Source organism: Lycium ferocissimum, chromosome 1 (genome assembly GCF_029784015.1).
Source record: "Lycium ferocissimum isolate CSIRO_LF1 chromosome 1, AGI_CSIRO_Lferr_CH_V1, whole genome shotgun sequence".
Classification (NCBI taxonomy): Eukaryota; Viridiplantae; Streptophyta; class Magnoliopsida; order Solanales; family Solanaceae; genus Lycium; species Lycium ferocissimum.
The window spans coordinates 3,188,809-3,210,315 of NC_081342.1; the positions used below are offsets into that span (position 1 = coordinate 3,188,809).

Sequence of the window (21,507 nt, forward strand, 5' to 3'; positions counted from 1 at the left end):
TCAAATTCCAGGTTTAAAACCTCAAAACCAAAACGGTCCCAGAAGAAAGATAAACATTAAAACTTTGACAAAAAACCCCAAAAAAAATAAAAAGGCTGATATAACTATAAAAAACAAACTTAAAAAAAGAAGATAGTTCCCTATATTTATAAAAGGGAAAAGAAAATTTTTTCCCAAAAAACCCCAAAGAATATGCCTAAATATGCCCCAAAGAAAAATCAAGTTTGACATTATATAAAAAATAATTACATGCTCTATAAACCGGGGGGAAAAAAATGGAATTTGCTAGAAAAAGTGGAATTTTTAAAATTGGAAAAAAAAAAAAAAGGTCTTGTTTTTTTTAAATTTCCCTTTTTTGTTAAAAAAGGAATCTAGGGCCAGTGATGAAAAATTAGTTTTATTTTTTTTGGGGCATGGAATCACAGTTATGGCAGTTACCCTGAAAAGAAAAAAAAACGGGAAAAAAAAAAAATGGTGGTATCCAATGAATAGAACCTTGATTTTAGTGAAATTTTTCCCCAAAAAGTCAATAGCTTTTTGGTTACTTTTTTTTTTCCTTTCATTTAAACCCCCTCCCCCAAGTTTATCACCTACCCCAATTTCGGGTTTTTTTGTTTCTTGAAAGGACATGCAATTATTTCTTCCCTTTTTTTGGGTTTAAAGTTCCCCAACGTATCTTGGAAAAAATAATGTATCGTATTATATTATTTTGCCTTTTTATTTTATTAAAAATTTTTCCCCGTTAATAATTTGAAAATACTTTAAAAAAGAAAAGTAGAGTATCAAAAATAGAGTTATTATATAAAGATGGGAAAAAAAGATAAAAAAAAATTAATTAGATAATAAAGGAAACAAAATGACAAGAAAAAAAAAGAAATGGTAAGGGCGCAATCCTCAAATCGTCGTTACGTAAAAAAACTTTGTGTTTTTAAATTATGAATTTAATGGGGATGATACGTAAGATTGAAAAAACTTCAAAATTATTTAAGGTAGAACCGTCCCCCCAATATTGGGAGGGGGATAGTGGATGGGGGTAAAAATAAAAGTATTCTTTATAAGTGATGCAAAATCAAAAAAAAAATGCCCAAAGTACCTTGTATCTGGGAAAGATTCTGATCTTTTTAAACCCTTTATAAAGAAAATCAGAAAAGAATCTTTTTTTTTTCTCTTTTTTTATTTATTTCCCTAAAAATTTGATTTTTAAAATTTTTTTTGTTTTTGTATTGAAGGGTTTGGACGTAAAAGGCCAAAAAAAGGCTTAAACTTACTATGATATTGAAAAGTCGAGGCTAATCAAAACTTTTCCGATTTTCGAATCGCCCCCAAGGGCGTAAATATGGTGAGCTCGACCAAAAAGGGTCAATGACCAATTTTTTTTTCCCGGGAGTTAAAACCGTATATTGTGCCATTTGAAAAACAAATTAAAACTCAAATAAAAATTATAAAATTGGGAAAATTCATTTACAAAAGGGGAGACTTTTTTGTTTAAATTAAAAGGAAGTTCTCAAAACTCATAATTCACATGGCCAGTATAATATATTACACTCGTGTTACAGAAAGGAGACATGGTAGGTGGATTAAATTGACTTCTCTTTTATTATGTGTGCATTTAGTTTGTCCACTTTTTTCCTTTTCTCAAAGAATAATCAAAATGCCATAAGGTATATTCCTAGTCTCTAGATAAAATGTCATATTTAATTTGAAAATAATTCACTGGCATTACTGACAATTGAAGCAAATACTAATTAATCTTCTCAATGCATTCACTTTGCTTTATCGCCTCTACAGATTACGTTTGAAGGATTTAGCATTAAATTAATTTATTTGTATCTTCCTTTTTAAGTCTCAGTTGCCAACTACTATTTAATTAGTGGCCATAGATACCACATTATTTGGTTTCTCACTAGTAGTACAATGTCCTGCATATGAGTTAGGAAAATTTTTTATTGCGCTACCAAATCGTACTAATTTGCCATGATAAAGTACTAAATAAAGTAAATATACATATTATCTAATATTGTTAAGTGATAATGATATAAGAAATAAACAAATTGTGTACTCACTTTTACGCCTAAACATCAAATCTAGATAAGTTTTTCTAGACGATCTTGTCTTAATCTTCTTCTTTTCCCTTCGTATTTTTGTTATTCTTTTCTTTCTTTGAGTTGTAAATCAAGTATATGGTTATTCCATTCCACAAAGTGGTTTCCTATTTCTGTCATATTATTTAGCTCTGATTTATTTTCTCTAAAATAACGTTTTGTTGAATTTTTTGGGAAAAATTGAAAATGTTTCCCCAACAGGTTCTTTGGAAATGGGCTTCGAATTTAGGCCTCATAAAGTTGGAATGAACAAATTGCACAATTAACCATTCAAATGGACTGGTCTTTAATTTTTTTTCCCTTCAAACGGGCTCGTCTTTAGTTTTTGCCCTTCAAAATTAAACTTATGCCTAGCAAGGCATAAGTTCTTTAAGAACGCGAGATAAAACTTGTAAGATATTATGATGCGAAAATAAGTACGATATGGCTGATTAGAGTAGCCCTGTGTTGCTCACTCTCAACTTGTTGGGCCTACAAAATGTAATTGTAAAGCCCATCTAATTGTCAACTCTCTTTCTCCAACCCATACCTTTTGAAAGCGGAAAGTGTACAGCATGGGTTAAATTATTAATATCCAAAATAATAAAGATAATTAAGAATTAATATTTTCATAATATCAAATTATCAATTTAATACTTTAAGAACGTAACATCAGAATTGCAAAGTTGACCTTACAATTCTAAGTGTTTCTCACAATTTCTACTCCTGTCCTCATTGTTTTTTTCCCAGTGTTTAACTGAACATGAAGTCTTTTTTTCTAAAGGATTAAATTTTAATAAAATAATTTAGGTGATTTTTTTCATTTATTTTAATTTATGTCGACAGAGTCACTTGGTACTTAGTTATGATAAACAGGGACGGATCTAGGGGAGGCCGAGAGTGTTCACTCGAACCCCATCGGCAAATATATATATATATATATATTAAATAGCTTAAAATGAAGATTGTTCCCGGTGGTTTGGAGGTTTAGGCTGTAGTAGCGTTCCTAGTTCAAATCTCATACAACAATCGAGTTATGCATAACTTAGTCGGGATACCACTATTATAATATATTTTTTTAATTACTAATATGCATAAAATACCAAAATAGTTATATTAGTCCTAAAATATTTGTTTTTTGAATCTAGTATACAAAAAAGTTATACAATTTTTTTTATGACGAACATAAATAAATAAAGAAGCCACGTACATTAATTCACCTTATCAGACGCATGAAGCTACATTTTGATTGGACAAGCCACGTACATTAATTCCCCTTCACCTTAACGGACGTTAAACCCACCGTTACCAAAACAAATAATCCCCTTTTTGGCCCCCAAAAAAACATTTGTGTACCATTTTCAAGAAGTCCAAAAAAACAAAAAAACTGGTGGCAGTGTGTGTGTGGGGATCAGCCTAAGATCTGGTGATTTTTCTGTGTAGATCTGTTTCTTGGAAAAAAAGAAGAAGCAAATTTGAGAGAAAAATAAACAAAGATGAATATATTTAGGCTTGCTGGGGATATGACACATTTGGCTAGTGTTCTTGTTTTGCTTCTCAAGATCCATACTATTAAATCTTGTGCTGGTATGTTTCAAATCCCAAAATTTTTAATACCCTTTTCTCCATTTTGAAAATTTTCTGTATTGTATTGGATAATACTTGTGCTATAAAACAACACCACCATATCTAGTATAATCCCATAAGTGGGTCTGGAGAGACGTTGGATGTACGCATAGTTACCCATTTTAGTATTTTTAAGCTATAGGTATATATATTGATGTGTATAGTTATACTTTTGTTGAATGTAATGTTTTTAATCCCAAATTTTCATACCCCTTTTCTCCATTTTAGTTATGAATGTTAAATTTATATGGATTGTTACACTTTCTTAATGTTTTTTACCCATCTCTCCATTTTTAAGCTATAGTATTTTCCTTTTGTTAGGATTTATAATTTTTTATACCCTTTTCTCCATTTTAGTTATATATGCTAAAATTTATGTGTATTGTTATACATCTCAGTGAACAGAAATGTCGCATTTCTGCTGCTTTAGGTAGCTGTTATTTGGGTCATAAGCTCCTGTATATTGCCCTATTGCAGAAAGTCGAATCTAACGCTGCATTGGATAATGGCGTGTTATTTGTTGGAACTAAATGAGAAACTGAAATGAAACTTTAATGCCCGAGAGGTGTTTTCTTTTAGATTGTTTGAGAGAAAATAACTAGAGAAAAGTAGTTAGTAAGTGAAAATCACTAGTATGCTTTTTGTAAAGGAATAAACATCATGATTAACGGGGGGAAAACAGTTGTTTGAGAGAAACATTAATCTTTAGCTCTTTTTCGGTTAACTTTTTTAATGGAGCAATATTTTTTTTTTTTTTTGGAGCAGTCTCTTTGATTATCGGCAAGGAGTTTCCCCGCAAGTGCACCACGGTTAATTCAGGGTTTGGATCTGAAGGTGCTTTTGCAGGCTCAAGTGTGCCACTGTGCCAACCCCTGAGGGTGCTTTTGCAGGTGTAAATCTTAAACATGGACACGGGATACCTAAGAAATAGAAGGTGGTGGGCTGGAAGCCTTCATTTTAAGGGATCATGCTCCTTTTACTTTTTAGTTTCCTTAAGCATAAGAGAAAAAATCTCACTTCGTCGACATCTGATAACATTGGAATGGTACAGGACGGAAAATGATTGTGTGGTGTATGCTTGTGTGCCTGTTGTTTGATATGCTAGAAAACCTTTACGGCACTGTATTTATTTCCTAGAGGAATCTGTCCTAGAATTGCTTATTATGAGGAGGAAAAATGCTTGTCCCAGTTAAAAGGAACTTCAATATGGAGTCTTAATCACCAAAAAAACCCTGTAATTCCAGGTGCAACAAAAGAGTAATGATGTGCAAAGATTTCTCGGACTCTCAGTAAGAATATAGATGCTTTTTGTGGACTAGTATTATGAAATGATAGTCCTCAGCTATGTTGCTCGGACTCTTCAGCTATTGCCACCGGGTGCGTGTCGGATCCTCCAAAAGTAGTGCATTTTTGGAGGATCCGACACTGGTCGGCAACATTTTAGAAGAGTCCGAGCAACATAGGTCCTCAGGGGTTAGTTCAATTGACAAAGGTTGAGGGATTTGTGTCTTAGGTCACAGGTTCGAGCCCCACGCCAAGCGAACTTACTCTGGTATTTAAGTAGAGCAGGTTAGAGGGGTGCGCCCATCATCCCCGAGTTCCGAAGGCTGCGGTTGGCTCCAGACAGATTTCTCGGTCATCCAAAAAAAAAAAAAAGAAAAAAAAGATTGTTGAAGTCACAAAATGATGAAGAGGTTATAATAGAAATGGATGCCTATTCCCTGAGTTGTTTGATGTGACTTTACTCACTAGGATAAGGAAAAACACCCTCGGTTTGTATTATTTGAGTGAAGTGAAATTGAACAAGCTTGAAAGGAAGTTTCAAAGTTCAAACTGCCTAAGTCATGCAAATATCTTATTTCCATTAAACCCACTAGCACTTAAACAGTGGATCTTGAGGCACGTGAAGCGAAAAGTTGTCTGTTTTAATTGCCGTTAAGCATGTTATAATACAAATTTAGCTGGACTGTTGGACTTTTCAATGCATTATGCTGGTCAAGATGTGTCCCTAAAAGGAGCTGCCAGATCACAGATGCCAGATCACAGAAACATTCTGTTTATCTATATATACCAAACAGATCGCGTGCAATAGAATAATGAAGATGATAAAGTAGAACTTCAGATGTAATTTGTACTTTCATAGTTTACATGTATTTGAGTTGGTATCTTTGAAATTATCGTTAGCCAAATTTCTGCAAATGACTGATGGTTTAATGCTTGATGAAATTTTTTTTTGGTTAATTGCACATTTGGTTCCTCAGTTATTGATAGGTTCTGATTTAAGTCCTTATGGTCTGGTTAAGCACATTTAACCTTCAATTAGTTGAAATGTGCACTTTTGATCCCTTTGCTTGTGAATATTCACAAGTCTACTAAGATTACCAATTGTTCCACAATTTAATTACTCATGTGTTGTGTTAGGCTTGTTTTGTTACTCTATATTTGACAGTAATATAATTCTAAAAATAGTTCAAATATAACATATTTTTCCTGTATAAAGGGACCAAAAACACACATTTCAATTAATTGAAAGCTAAATATGCTTTGTCAAATGTCACAAGGACTAAAATTAAGAATTTACCAATAATTGAGGAACCAAAAGTGCTATTATCCCATGTTTTTTTTCTTCTTCAATGCTTGATGATATTGTTAATTTGGTCTTTAACTTTATAAAGCTATATCCAGTGACTAGACTATGTTTATTAATGGTTGAGTTACTTATTGACAGGTATTTCTCTGAAGACTCAAGAGCTATATGCTCTTGTCTTTGTTACTCGCTACTTGGACATATTTACAGATTTTATTTCACTATACAATACTACAATGAAGTTGGTTTTCTTGGGAAGCTCTTTGTCAATTGTTTGGTACATGAGGCATCACAAAATTGTTCGCAGATCTTATGACAAAGACCAAGATACTTTCCGTCATGTTCTCCTTGTGGTTCCTTGCCTGATATTGGCCCTTGTTATACATGAGAAGTTTACCTTCAAGGAGGTATTACTAAACTCTATAGTTCATTGGAATTAATTTTTGTTGTAGCATTCTTATGTCACATGTGGTTGTATTTTTGACCAGGTAATGTGGACCTTCTCCATATTCTTGGAAGCTGTTGCCATCCTTCCTCAGCTCGTCTTATTGCAGAGAACAAGAAATATAGACAACTTGACTGGACAATACATTTTACTCTTGGGGTGATAGATCTTTCCTTTCTTACCTTTTGCGAGAGTTGATTATGCTCACGTCTCAATCTCTTTCTTTTTTCCTTATTTTGTTTAATAAGGGCTTCTTTTCAGTCTCTCTTTGTCTTTTTGTTTTTGTTTGATGAAGATCTCAGTCTCTATTTATCATGCTGATTCTCTTTGGGGGTTGGGTATTCGCTTGTAGCAATCATTAAGGCGATTGGATATTAATGTGAACAAGCGTTATAAGCTTTTGTTAGATCCATATTTGTAGCCTTCTTTTGATTGGTTTGAAGTTAAATGAACTTCAGATAACAGGCTCTCGGTTTTTGATTTTCTATTTAGTTTATAGAAGAAATTATGAAGTGGGCAAAAGGTTTAGAGTACGCCTTAATGCAGGAATGATGGAATGAAAAGAGCATATAACTAATGGGGCATTGACAAATGGTCTTGAGAAAAGTGAACCGGTAACTAGCGATATTATAGCCTGGGCTAAAGTAACTTCCCTGAGTAATCTTTTGTTGACCATGTGGACCTGGATAGAGGGAAATGGATACCAAGGATTCATATAGCCAATCCTAACTAATTTTGGAATGAGTAGTAGTTGATTGATTGATTGATTTTTGGAATTCTCGATTCTTATGCATTTAACATGTTATATGAAGTGAGTTTGTTTTAGTATCTGAAGTTTCTGCCATGTCTGATTCTTGAAGGTCTGTATATATTTTGGCTTGGTTAATATGTACGTCTATATCTACTCTTCATCTGTCTTTGGGAGAGTACAAGGGTGTTGTACAGTCTACTTAACACCCTAAAGTGTAGTGGTCTTTTATCTCTTCTTCAGTATTTGAGAATTTCCAATGCATGTTCTATTGGTAAGACATTTGCGGTTTAAAAGTTCTGTCTGAAAAGTTGAGATGACGAAAAGTGGGAAGGGGGGAATGGAGTGCGGGAGCTGGGATTGCTAAGTAATCAAAGCGTGCAGATCACCTTCTTTAAATCGTAAAAAATGTTCAGAATGGTGGAGCCTGATATTATCCTTGTACCTCCTCCCGAGAACTTATTCCAGGAGAATGATTTAGTTTGGATGCACACATATAGGGTGTGTTTGGTAATGCAGGATAATGTTTTCCTGGAAAATAAGTGGTTTTAATTTTCTTGTGTTTGTTACGTAAACAGAAAATATTGTTTCAAAAGCATTTGTGCATAAGCTAGGCAAACACTATGGGAGTTGCAGGTGGGGGGTAGGGGTGTGGGGATGGTGAGGAATGGAGGCTATGGAGGTGGGGATGACATTGGAGTGTATTGAAGGGTGGGGATTGAACTTATTTTCCTATAGAATGTTTTTCAAAATTTAGACCAACCAAACATGGAATAATTGGAAAACATTTTCTGGAAAAGGATTTCCTCCATACCAAACACACCCCTAGTTGGATCCATGCCATCCCTGTATCATCGTCTTCATTCAGACCCTGAAACAATTGTTCTTGTTGTAGAACATGTCCCGTTAAGGGTTAAATACATAATTAAGCCATTAGATAAGATGTTCACATAATTCATCAGGTATTAGATTGACAGATTTCCTTCTTTCGAGTCGCTACCTCACATCATAAAAGAAGCCACGTGCTTTGCCCATGTAACAAATTTTTTACCTGCTTTTGATGGTCACAGACTAAGTAATTAAACAAAGCATTCCCTTTCTTATTGAGACATATTCATGCAGTTCGACAATACATATCGCTTGTCAGGCAACAGGATATGTAAACAATCCTTTGTGCTATTACAAACTAATAAGGAGCTCTTGGACTAAGAGTGTTTAAGAAAATTTTGGAGATGTGGGATTAGCTACCATTCTTGATCTCGTTCTTCACATTGTTCATATGTGACCATGGAAGTATTGACAAATTTGCCTGACATGCTTTATTGATTCTTGTTTTGCAGTGCATATCGGTCACTTTACATCTTGAACTGGGTATACCGCTACTTCACGGAACCGCACTTTGTACATTGGATAAGTATGAATCACTTACGCTGACAAGCATCTTTTAAGGTTCCTGTTTTATGTGTTTTGTTATGAAAATGACAACTTTCTTTGCTTCATTGGTCTTTTGTTATGGCAGCCTGGATTGCAGGCCTTGTGCAGACGTTGCTCTACGCTGATTTCTTCTATTACTACTTCCAAAGGTAAACTAATTTAGCATTTCCATGTAAAATCACATATGATATACAATCTTGTATTACTATATAACAATCCGTTGGCCATAATCGGTTGCAGCTGGAAGAATAACACCAAGCTTGAACTTCCTGCCTGAGATCATATCGAAGAAAACTGGAGCTGGTCGGGAACACTCTGAAGATGATCCGATGAACGTTTATAGGTCTTTTGTGCTTGGGTTATTTTCTGCCCCGTCTACCCGTCTGGATGTTTAATGAACTAAAAACATCCTTCTTTTGTTGGCTATAATTAGGTAGAGTAAGAAAACCTGATACAAATCATATTTAGAGTCTTGTTTTCATCAAGAATCATGTCTTTGCTAGATTTTAAAGCATATTCTTTATGTAACAGGAAAACTTTGTGACTTCATTTTTGTTGTACTAGAGATTGTTTCTTGAACTTTATTGTGCTTGGAGCAAGCATATTCGTATTAGTTCAAGAAAAAGAGAAAATTATCACTACTCTTTTTCATCAATTATTAAGTAGTTTTTTTCTCTTTCTAAATTTCATGGGTAAACTGTTTTATTAACTTGCAAGAAAGCAGTATTAGTTCAAAATATTCAGCCTTTCTATCTACTTAAACATTTGTGTAGTATATAAGAAGTCTTTTAAAGAGACTTCCTAGTATACTGTCCGACTTTTACCTATATAATTATGAAAGCACGAAATGCGAAAATATATTGTGTTAATAAATGTGTTCACTACATGTAAGATAAAATTGTAAATTTAAACTTCAGGAGTTTGAAGCACATGGTTTTAAAATATGTAACCGGTTAAGCCTTGTTACAATATATATTGTAAATAAACGTTAGTTTAGGGGCGAATTGTATAAAATAAGAGAATATAATATGGTGCAAATAAGAAAATGATGTATATACATTAGAAGTACAAAACATAAAAGAACTCGTAACAATAGGTCTGAAATCCTATTAGAGTTCTAAATCTTCTCGAGTATATTTTGTTTTCCCTTTTTTACATTGAAAATAGAACACTTTTCCTTATTTATAGTTCCACTATCATATTAAAACAGAGATGAAACAATAAATAAACCTAATACAAAGCCTTTTTCCTCTGCCGCAAAAAAACAAGATACTTGCATGGAATCTTATGATGTCCTATTTTCCATCTTTCTTAGGCTTAATCCCAGAAAGCTCTTATTGGTACAAATGAATGATGGTGTATTCGAGTTTAGAGACTTGGAATATCCCCAAATTGCAATAGGGAAACAACAGTTTCCTCTAAATAAATTTCGACATTCTACAACCTTGTGCTCGTGTGATTGTTTGGTACTAATGAAGACACATACGAATTATAAGGGATTTGTTTTGTGGAATCCTAGTATCAATGAGTGCCGAACCTTTGTATGTCCACATTTGACAGATTACCGCTACAAAGTTCCACATGCTTGTGGATTGTGTTACGATTCTTGTGATGCTGAATACAAGGTTATATTGATCTATAAATCTTTTTATGCTATCTAATATCTATTATGTAAATAGGAATTATTGGATGAAGAAAACAACTAGTAAACTACAAGCACTTCATGCAACGCCATCGCCACAGTTCAATCAGGGGATTAACATTGAAGGTTGTATGTTTTGGTCTCTGGATTTGAATATTAGCGATATAGTACGCGATTCATCCACAATTATATATTTTGACATAAAGTCAGATGAACTGAAGGAGCTTCATCCAAAACCACATTTTATTGGTGGTCGTAATCTATCATTTTATTTGACTTGTTTGAACGGGTGTGTTGGGTTATATGGTGGCCATGATGACCACTACAGCAAAACATTGGACATTTGGATCATGGAACAAGATGTATGGATATTGTTTGAGAAAATTACTTGCTACGAGTCATACTTTTACGACCAATTTGTAAAGGATAGCGTTCCTTTGGAGTTTGGGCTGCACGAGAAATAATGAAATTCTCTTTCAAGCAGGAAGAGAACTTGAATATTTTGCCATCTATGATCTTAAACGACATCAATTCGTTAAGTTAATTAGAACATACAAAGACTTGAAACAATACAAAGTTCCAATATGTTTAGAGAGTTCATATTTCCCGAAACTCAATGTCAAGCGCAAGAGAAAGCAACTCAATTGATAAGCCTTTGAAAATTGAAATAATCAAAGTACGCGCAAGCTGATCTGGATACTACCGTAAAAAAAAAAAAAAAAAAAGAAGAAGAGAGAAATCAACTCAGGTGATCAGTTTATAATATTGGATGACCTATTGATGAGTATTGTTGAGTCCTTTTAGTTTAACAGTTTGGGAATTTTTTCTTTTCTTTTTCTGCAAATGTAAACTTCAAGGAATTCGAAGATTCCTTACGTGAAATTCAAAGAATTCTTTTTGGAGTTTTAAATTGAACAGTGACTGTTCAAAACCTTATTACTCCCTCCATTCACTTTTATTTGTCAACTTTGGATTTTTCACGCTATTTAAAAAATAATAAATCAAGTGTATAATTTATCAATGTACCCATATTAATTGGTGCATATTTTTATTGGATTTTAAAAATGATTTGAAGTGAGTAATTAATATTATGGGTAAAACAGAAAAAAATAAATTGTCTTATCTTGATATGCTAAAAATGAAAATCTATTTTTGAAATACTGAACAAGTAAAAGTGAACGAAGGGAGTAAAAAACAATTAAAAAAAGGAATTAGCAAGTATTAGTAGTTTATCGTTTCACAAAACAATACTTATATGTTACAGTAAAATATACTTAAATAATTTTCTGCTTCGACCAACGTGCTGACGGAATCTCTTGTGCTCATATACCTAAAGAATACTCCCTATTTTTATCTTTTGGTTCTTCATAATTTTTATTTTTACATGGATATGCGGTGCTAGACAGGGGTGGCTCAATGAAATTTGTGGCTTAAAGCCAAACTTCTACAAGAGGCCTTAAAAATATCTAATAAAATTTTACATACTTTTATTCTATTTTTTTTTCTTTTTCTTTTTTGTGAATATGGTATATAGTTCATCGTGTATATCTTGATTATTCACTCAGTTCCATGCTAGCTTCACTATTAGATATATTTAGTAACTCTATTTACTAAAATTTAAATAAACATTTGTGTAAGAAACATATATACACAGTTACTATAATATAAATAACGTGTGTATATATATATATATATATATATATATAAAATGGGGCCTTCATTTTGGGGGGCCTAAAGCAACTGCTTTAGTTGCTTCCCCCTCCGGCCGGCCCTGGTGCTAGATGAGTATATATTCCTACATTTTGCAAGTTTATTCTTTTGAAACACTTTGCAGCGTTCCGAACTCTAGCATAGTGTCTTTGAAATTTCATATCTAAAAGTTCGAAGCTCCAGCATAGTGTGTTGGATTGTCACAAGTAGGGAATTTCGAACTCCAATATAGTAGACTGAAATTTTACAAGTAAAAGCTTTGAACTCCCGCATAATTTATTTGTGTTTTCATCAAGGGTATTTTTGTCCAATAATTATTTCTGTAGTAAAAAAAGTGACAAGCCCACCCATTTTCTACTATCAAATTTGTGGTGAAGTGGTACCTATCCGACCCCAAAATAGGTATTAGACACTGGTTGGGAATTAAAAAAAAAAAAAGTATGTATATATACTTTTGGGAGTACGAAGTACAAAAAACTCTAACAATTGGTCATGAATCCTATTTAAGCTCTAAACCTCCACGGTTTTTTTCTTCCTTTTTTACATTAAGTGAAACACGTTTCCTTATTTATAATTCACTCCAAACTAAAATAGAGATGAAAACAAATCGTATATAAAGCCTTTTTCTCTGCCACAACTTGCCACAAACATACAAAAAGAAGGCCAGCTATGGAACATAGTATGCTCTTTATTCCCCATGATATCCTATTTTTCATCCTTATTAGGCTACACGTTAAATCTTTGTTACGTTTTCAATCTGTTTCTAAGGCATGGAAAGCTATAATATGTGACAAAATATTCAAGAAAACTCATCATGATCAATCCAAAGTGTCGAATCCCCAAAAGCTCTTATTGGTACAATTGGATGATGGTGTATTCGAGTTTCGAGACTTGAAAAATCCCCAAATTGCAATACGAAAACAAAAGTTTCCTCTAAAGAGATTCCAACAAGTCCCAGCCTTGTGCTCATGTGATGGTTTAGTTCTATTAAAGAGCCATACAGCTTATAAATCATATGTTTTGTGGAATCCTTATACTAATGACTATAGAATTTTTAAATGTGAATATGTGAAAGCTTACAGTTGCACAACTCCACATGCTTGTGGATTTTGCTATGATTCTAGTGCCGATGACTACAAAGTTATATTGATCTATAAATCGTTTTATGCTGTTTGTTATGTAAGTTATGAGAATAAATGGATGAAGAGAACAAGTGTTCATGTACAAGAACTTAATGCAAGGTCATGGGAGTGCAGTCAGGGGATAAGCATTGAAGGTCGTGTATTTTGGTCTATTGAGTGGAAAATTAACCACTTAGTACGTCAAATTTCTAAGATTATATACTTTGACGTGAAGTCAGACGAAGTGAAGGAGCTTCAAAAACCAGATTTTATAGGTGAGAACGATCAGTTGTATCGATTGACTTCTTTGAAAGGTTATGTTGGTTTATATGGTGGCAAAATCCATAGCAAAACATTCAACATTTGGATCATGGAACAAGATGAATGGAAATTATTAATGAAGATTAGTTGCAATGTCGTTTGCGAGCGATTTGTAGAGAATAGTGTGCTGTTGGGCTGCATGAACCATAATGAAATTCTCTTTCAAATTCAAATGGGAATAGGGCCTCAATATTTTGTTATCTATGATCTTGAACGACATCAATTCGTTAAGCAAATTCAAATATCCAAAGATTCAAGACATTACACAGTTCCAATATGTTCGGAGAGTTTATATTTTCCGAAACCCAATATCAAGCGCAAGAGAAAGCATCTCAGCTAAAGAAGGTGATATTATGAAACTGCATGACCTACTGATGAGTGATATTGAGTCTCTTTAGGTTTAAAGTTTATTACTATACAACATTATTTGCTTTTTTTAAGAAACTGCAATCATCTTGTAATATTGAACATTAAGTATATATACCGATGCATTCTCTACATGTTTTATGTTTTTCTATGCATTGTATGTAGGGGTGTTATGAGTCGGTTTGGGTTGGGTTTTGGTTGGAACCAAAACCAAACCAATTGAGTCGGCTTTTAATTATTAAAACCAAATCAAACCAAATATAATACATATCCATCGGTTTGGTTGTTGTCAGTTAGGTTTGGTTTGCATCGGTTTTTAAGAAACTTAATGGTATTTCTCTCTTCCATTTTTTTTTCCTACGACTAGGAAAGATTTTTCCATCCCTTTTCAACTTATAATCAGTTATTACCCTTTTATTGTGGGAGTTATACTTTTCTTGGATTATGGAGAAAATGTCTTAAGATCTATAAGCTTTAATCAAGTGAATAAAGTTTATTAGAAATACAACTTTATTTAGGTAAATCTCATAGTTATTTCTTTGAATATAAGTTTGGATTTATGAATTTCTTTTAAAAAATGGGCTTACATTGTAAAGTTCATTAGCCTGATAAGATAAAAAAATGATGAAAAAATAAACAAAGTACTTAAAATTATTTATCAAGATTAATATATTGTTATTTAATTTATAGTTTTTTGCTCTACTATTATCGTCATATACTCTAGGAATTGCATGATTTTTTTTTATTAAACCAGGATATATATAGTTAATTAATATAGGTATAAGATTCATCAAATTAATTCTGTTTCAATTCTTCTTTCATTGATATATTTAATTTTAATTTTATTCATTTTATTTATCTAACATTTTGTATTTTAATAAAATAATAATATATATAGACAAAAAATCAGAAAAACAAAACATTCTAAATTATGTATCTAGTGATGACATACCTTAAGAATAATCACAAAAATACTTTAAAACTAGTGTTGCTTATGTGGTCTACTATTTTTACCATCGATATATCACTTACTAGTAATTGTAAAAATTGTGTATAGTATTTGGTCTGTATATTTGATTTGGTTTGTTATTTTAATAAAACCAAAACCAAATCAAATATTGTCGGTTTTTTAAGATTCAAACCCAAACCACAACCGTACAACTATTGCTTTATTTAATGGGTTTGATTCGGTTTGCGGTTTGGATCGATTTTTAACTAAACCATAAACATCCCTAATTGTATATGATGCTGTTTTAAAGTATTCAGATATTATACTTTTCATGATTTATGATTTACGTTATGTGGATAGCACATGTTTTCGATGAAATGAAAGATATGTTACATGATTATGGTATTCAAGAATAATGAAACGTGATTCAAGCATGAAATTGTGGTAAATGATTAATTAATAGGCTAAGGGGAAAATAGTAGAAAAATAAGACAATATTATATGGCGCAAATACAAATATATGTAAATTTTGGGAGTTTGAAACACAGAGAACTCTAACTATAGCTTATAGGTCTAATAGAATCCTATATTAATTCTACTTTTTTCCCGTCCTATTTTAGTTCTACACCTTCACGAATTTCTTTTTTCCTTTTTCGGGTTTCCTACATTAATATCCTTTTTTCTTTATAATTTACAATAAACTCAGTTAAATCTTTGGTACATTTTTAATTTGTCTCTAAGCTATCATAAATGTGACAAAAAATTCCATAAAAGTCACTGTGATCAATCTAAAGAGTCGAATCCCAAGAAGCTATTATTGATACAAATAGACAATCGGATATTCGAGTTTAGACTTGGAAGATCCCCAAATTACAATATGAAAACAACAATATTTTCATCTAAACGGATTTCGAAATCCTACAGCCTTGTGCTCATGTGATGGTTTGATTCTATTAAAGAGCCAAACCATACGAGGTTTATGAATCATATGCTTTGTGGAATCCTTACACCAATGAATATAGAATCTTTGGATGTCCTTATATATGTGTGAAAGCTTAAAGCTACAATGCTGTACATGCTTGTGGATTGTGCTATGCCATGATTTTAATATTGACTCTAATATAGCTTATAGCTCTATTCTCTTTTCTGCATTCTTTACATTTTCACGTAATTACTCTAATTAATTAGCAGTAGCTTTTACTTGTTATTGCCCAAACTGTGAAAGATAAACACAACATTTAAAAATAGTGAAGTGAATATAAATAAAATAGTAACAAAAGTACAAAAGCTTGTGTTTACTACTATCCGAAGAAAACTATCCAAAAAATTTACATTCACATCAAATCTTCAAAACTTGTCCTTTTGTGCCAAAAAATAAAAAGATTTAAGTTACATACCCCTTTTTTTTAATTGAAAATAAAATATGTTACCTACTATAAAATGACCAGATAATGTTAAACATTATTTATAGTACCTAGTACTTTCTCCGTCCTGATTTATCATGTGACACTCATTCAATTATATACCCCTTTCGTCTGTATTTATGTAATAGTATTTGACTGAGCAAAATATTTAAGAATGAAATGAAGATTTTTGATATATGTGGTCTAAAATAAATCATAAATATTGATGTAGCTATAAATCATCTCATTAAGAATAAAGTAGAATGTTTAAATTAAATTGTACTAAATATAGAAAAAGTCATATTTGGTGATTGAATAAAAAACAATGAGTGTCACATAAATTAAGACGGGGAAAGTACTTGATACTATAAATAATATTTAACATTATCAAGTCATTTTATAGTAGTTAACATGTTTTATTTTTAAACTTTTGGCTACTAAGTCATGCATCCTTTAATATCAAATATTCCTGCAAAATTGAATGCTCACATACTTCCTCCGTTTTCTTTTACTTGTCCACTTTTAAATTGACACTTCCTTTAGAGAGATTGTTTTATGATTTTCAATGCATTACGGTGCTATCTTAAAGTACGAAATGTTATCTTTTCATGATTTTTATTTATGTTATGATGATATTATATAGAAAATGCATGTTTTCGATGAAGTGAAAGATATATATTACATGAATATGATTATTCAAGAATGAAAGTTATGAATCACTTAAGATTCAAATATGGATTTTAGGGATGTTGTAAGCATTTTTTTTACCTAAATAATACATTATTTCAAACAATTAACAAGAATAATACAATATTTTTAAAATTTACGGAAATAGAATAAACGTAGTTGTGAGTAACGTTTTAGGTAATATTTTATTAAAAAAACTTAACAGGAAAAGTTAGGGCGAACGGAATAACGAAAATATAAAACGTAATCGTGAGTAACGTTTTACAAGTATTTCGTTCTTTGGGAGTTACGAATCTCTGATTCTATTAATTACAATCTGTTAAAGTAAAACTTGTGGGTCCAAGTGATTTTCATTTCTCTGACTCCTTTTTTATGTGCTTCTTTTCTTATTTTTTTCTCCTATTTCTCTCTCTTTTATTTCTTTCTAACAAACTACACCTAAAATGATACACAACGAAAGAAATTCGCACAATTAAAGTGGAGATTTAAGTTCCACAGAGGTCCCTTACTCGTTTTCCTAGCCACACATTAATTCTTATTTACTTTTTCAACTGAAAAAAGGTTTATTTAATACACGGACTTGTGTCACTAAAGTTTATTTAATTAAATTTTATTTTCATATTTTGAAATATCTATCTCTTTGTAATTAATAATACCTTTACCATCAAAGATGATATTTAAAATGGCATTGTAATTATATTATGATAAACAAATATCTTTGCATACTTTTTCGAAATATGTAAGGACAACAATGCACTTTGGCCACAAGGAACAAAAAGTCATAAAAAGAGTAGCTCATATCAATCAAATTTCACAACGGAATAGATTTTACTTATGTTTATTTAAATTGAATGGTCTTTAATTTTATCTTTTATCTTAGGAAATTGTGTAGAAACTATAATATGCATTGTAGTATAGGAGATTTCTCACTTTTGTAAGAAAAAATTAAGAAAATAAGCATAGAAGAAATGTGTGAGAGAAATGAAAATCATCTTCGACCCACAAATTGTACTTTAGCCGAGAGTAATTAATAGAATCAGAGAGTCGTAACTCCCAGTAACGAAATACTTGTAAAACGTTACTCATAGTTGCGTTTTATATTTTCGTTATTCCATTTGTCCTAACTTTTTTCCGTTAAAATATTTTAATAAAATATTACCTAAAACGTTACTCACAACTACGTTTATTCTATTTTTGTAAATTTTAAAAGTATTGTATTATTCTTGTTAATTATCTTAAATAATGTATTATTTTGGTCAAAAATTCATGTTGTAAAGTAACAGGTTAGGGGGCAAATAATAGTAAAAAAGGAAATATGGTGCGTATAAAAATATATTTACTTCTAAAGGTTGTGGTGGATGGTAACAGGTAAGTCGTAAGTATACCTTCATTCTTAAATAAAGGTCTTAAATAAAGGTCTCACATTCAAGTCTATGCAGAAATGAAGTCGCGTTTAGTACGAGTGCTTTACCCTCAAAATGGAAACTCTTGGAGCAATTTTGAATTTATTAGGCCTTGAAGCAAATATAAAACACTGAATGTGAAACCAATACAATTTAAAAAATAAAAAAATATGTAAACTTATTAGGAGTACGAAACACAAAGGACTCTAACAAGGTTTTGAATCCTATTTCAATCTCTTTGTTTGCGTTCTGTTTTAGATTTACACCATCACGACTATTTTTCTCCCTTTTTTTTATTTGCTTTTTCTACATTGAAGTAAAACTCGTTTCCTCCTTTATAATTTACAAACCTAATACAAAGCTTTTCTTTCCTCCATCACAATTGTACCATACCATACTGCACATTAATGAACCACGGGAAACAACCATCCAAACAGGGGGTAAAACAAGATACTGCTATGGATGTCTATGATATCCAATTCTCCATCTTTACTAGGCTTCCACTTAAATCTTTGTTACGCTTTCAATCTGTTTCTAAGCCATGGAATGCTATAATATCCGACATCAAGAAATCCAAAGAAACGAGTCCCAAAAATCTCTTATTGGTACATTTGAATGATGGTCTATTCGAGTTTAGAGACTTGGAAAGTCCCCAAATTGTAATAGGGAACCGACAGTTTCCTCTAAAGAGATTTCTATATCCTACAACCTTGTGCTCGTGTGATTGTTTGGTACTAATGAAGACACCTATGGATTATAACGAGTATGCTTTGTGGAATCCTTATACCAATGAATATCGAACCTTTGTATGTCCATATCAGAATGGGATGAGTACTCCACATGGCTGTGGATTGTGTTATGATTCTAGTGACGATGACTACAAGGTTATATTGATTTACAGTTCTTTTTGTGTAGTCTATCATGTAAAGAGGAACTACTGGACGAAGAAAACAATTGTCTCTAGTAGAGTAGGATCACTTAATGTAAGGCCATGGGAGTGTATTCCGGGGATTAGTGTTGACGGTTGTGTGTTTTGGTCCTTGGGTTTTTTGGGAATTAACCAATTATTACGTAGAATGTCTATGATTATATACTTTGACGTGAAGTCAGATGAATTTAAGGAGCTTCCGGAACCTGATTTTATAGGTTTACGTCAATCGTTTCGTTTGACTTCTTTGAAAGGTTGTGTTGGTTTATATGGTGGCAGCACCTATGAATTAGATATTTGGATCATGGAACAAGGTGAATGGACTCGGTTAATGAAAATTTCTCGCTACAATTCAGACTTTCGCAATACATATGTAGATAATGTTGTGCTTTTGGGCTGGACGAGAGATGATAAAATTCTCTTTCAAGTAGGAAGGGTCTTGAACGTCTTGTCATCTATGATCCTAAACGACTCAAATTTGTTAAGCCAATTCGAATATCCGAAGATTCAGAACATGAAAAAATTTCAATATTTTCGGAGAGTTTTTATTTTCCGAAACACAATATCATGCATGCATCACAAGAGAAAGCAACTCATGCCACTACTAAAAAACAGCATATTACCGACCCAGGCTGCCGAGGGACAAATTTTGTGTCGCAATACAGCATCATTTCAATGTGGTTTGGCAGCATAATCAAAAAACTTTGTTTTAGAAAGTTCTTATGAACCTATTGCAATGTTCAAGTGCAGTTTAATTTGCTTATATCTAACTTGGTTTATTAACTAGATCATTGAAGCTGTGGATGATAGATTTTATTCATTTGTTCTAATAGAAGATGTTTTTTCCCATATCGGCAGTCCCTTTTCAGATTTTGATTTACTTTTTCTTATGAGTATACCTCTAATTATGTTGGACAAGAAAATAAACCTGGAAGATATCCTATTTACATCATTATTGAAGAAGCCTGGAAAGATTACCTCTGAGTTTCTTTGCGTATTAAAGTTTACTAAGAACTAATTGACTAATGTATCTTAGTACCCTTCCCACACTTAAAATATTGATGTGGATTTCTTATTTGTACATGTAGATGGAAAATGAAACGTCCATGACGTATGATAGGAATTTTTCTGGGGGTTGAGGGATGAATTTAATTTATATAAGGTGTTGAGGGGTTTATTAATCAAGCAAATTTATTTTGTCAAAAGGACGGGACAATTAGGTGTCCTTGTGAGAATTGTAAGTGTAGAAAGTGGTTAAACCGGAAGATATTAAGGACTGATCTTTATAGTAAGGGTTTAATGGACGATTATTATGTTTGGACTAGTCATGGAGATATTGAGGATAATGCTGGTAATATTTGCACTCCACTCCTCAACCGTGCACTTTGTTCAATTTTTGGATGCTTTGAAAGAGAAATATGAGATAAATGTGATAGAGGGATAGGTTGGTCCTAACTGTCAGTTTGACACTCCAACTTACTTAATAATTTTACGGACGCCTCAAGGCACAAATAGCTAGGTATGTCTCGTGAACCCTTCCCATTGACATGGCAAAACGTTACCAATTACGAAGTAGCCAAATGTGTTTCGTTTAACTATCAGGTCACATTTACTTTTGTTGTAAGAAGTTAACTAAAAAATATCCCCCAAAACTGTTTTTATAGGTGCATATCATTGTTAGGTTTGATTTCTCCGAAAGGTCGTGTTGGTTTGTATGGTGACCGAACCTATGGCAAAGAATTGGATGGATCATGAAAGGAGATGATGGGCGTTTTTAATCAAAGTTAGTTGCCAGTACTTAGGAGTCACAATCTTTAGATCAATCTGTAGAGAATATTGTACTTATTGTGTGGTCAAATTAGAAGTTGGTCACTACAAAAAAGTAGCGAATTTCTGAGCAAATTTTTTTGAAGGAGTTTATCGGAAGCTTTTTCGAGGGACTTTCCATTGGAAATCTCATGTTCTGATGGACCTGACATTTGTTACTATGTTGGATTAAGTGTGGCGAATCAAAATGTGACACTTGTTATTGTCGAAAGTGTTACGACCCGCCTAG

At 32.4% G+C, this 21,507-nt stretch overlaps 3 protein-coding genes across 3 annotated transcripts; all 3 read left to right on the forward strand.

The window, feature by feature from the left end:
* Nucleotides 1–3,404: 3,404 nt before the first annotated feature.
* LOC132059753 (ER lumen protein-retaining receptor) lies at nt 3,405–9,562 on the forward strand. Its single transcript, XM_059452555.1, has 6 exons — nt 3,405–3,668; nt 6,436–6,701; nt 6,783–6,898; nt 8,828–8,901; nt 9,007–9,070; nt 9,162–9,562. Exons 1-6 carry the CDS (start codon nt 3,578–3,580, stop codon nt 9,196–9,198), a joined length of 648 nt encoding a protein of 215 aa, XP_059308538.1. The 5' UTR covers nt 3,405–3,577; the 3' UTR covers nt 9,199–9,562.
* Nucleotides 9,563–12,942: 3,380 nt separating this feature from the next.
* LOC132060993 (F-box protein At5g49610-like) lies at nt 12,943–14,055 on the forward strand. The gene has a single exon (XM_059453882.1). It carries the CDS (start codon nt 12,943–12,945, stop codon nt 14,053–14,055), a length of 1,113 nt encoding a protein of 370 aa, XP_059309865.1.
* A 4,875-nt stretch (nt 14,056–18,930) lies between these two features.
* LOC132061003 (F-box/kelch-repeat protein At3g23880-like) lies at nt 18,931–21,206 on the forward strand. The gene is made up of 2 exons (XM_059453890.1): nt 18,931–19,765; nt 21,133–21,206. Exons 1-2 carry the CDS (start codon nt 18,931–18,933, stop codon nt 21,204–21,206), a joined length of 909 nt encoding a protein of 302 aa, XP_059309873.1.
* Nucleotides 21,207–21,507: the final 301 nt, after the last annotated feature.

What these genes read in the sequence shown, in the direction of transcription:
- LOC132059753 (XM_059452555.1), top strand. Translation starts at nt 3,578, where the DNA reads ATGAATATATTTAGGCTTGCTGGGGATATGACACATTTGGCTAGTGTT. An exon ending in CAATACATTTTACTCTTGGG is followed by an intron (nt 6,899 to 8,827) that starts GTGATAGATCTT and finishes CTTGTTTTGCAG; the next exon opens with TGCATATCGGTCACTTTACA. An exon ending in GCACTTTGTACATTGGATAA is followed by an intron (nt 8,902 to 9,006) that starts GTATGAATCACT and finishes TTGTTATGGCAG; the next exon opens with CCTGGATTGCAGGCCTTGTG.
- LOC132060993 (XM_059453882.1), top strand. Translation starts at nt 12,943, where the DNA reads ATGGAACATAGTATGCTCTTTATTCCCCATGATATCCTATTTTTCATC.
- LOC132061003 (XM_059453890.1), top strand. Translation starts at nt 18,931, where the DNA reads ATGAACCACGGGAAACAACCATCCAAACAGGGGGTAAAACAAGATACT. An exon ending in TATTTGGATCATGGAACAAG is followed by an intron (nt 19,766 to 21,132) that starts GTGAATGGACTC and finishes TATCATTGTTAG; the next exon opens with GTTTGATTTCTCCGAAAGGT.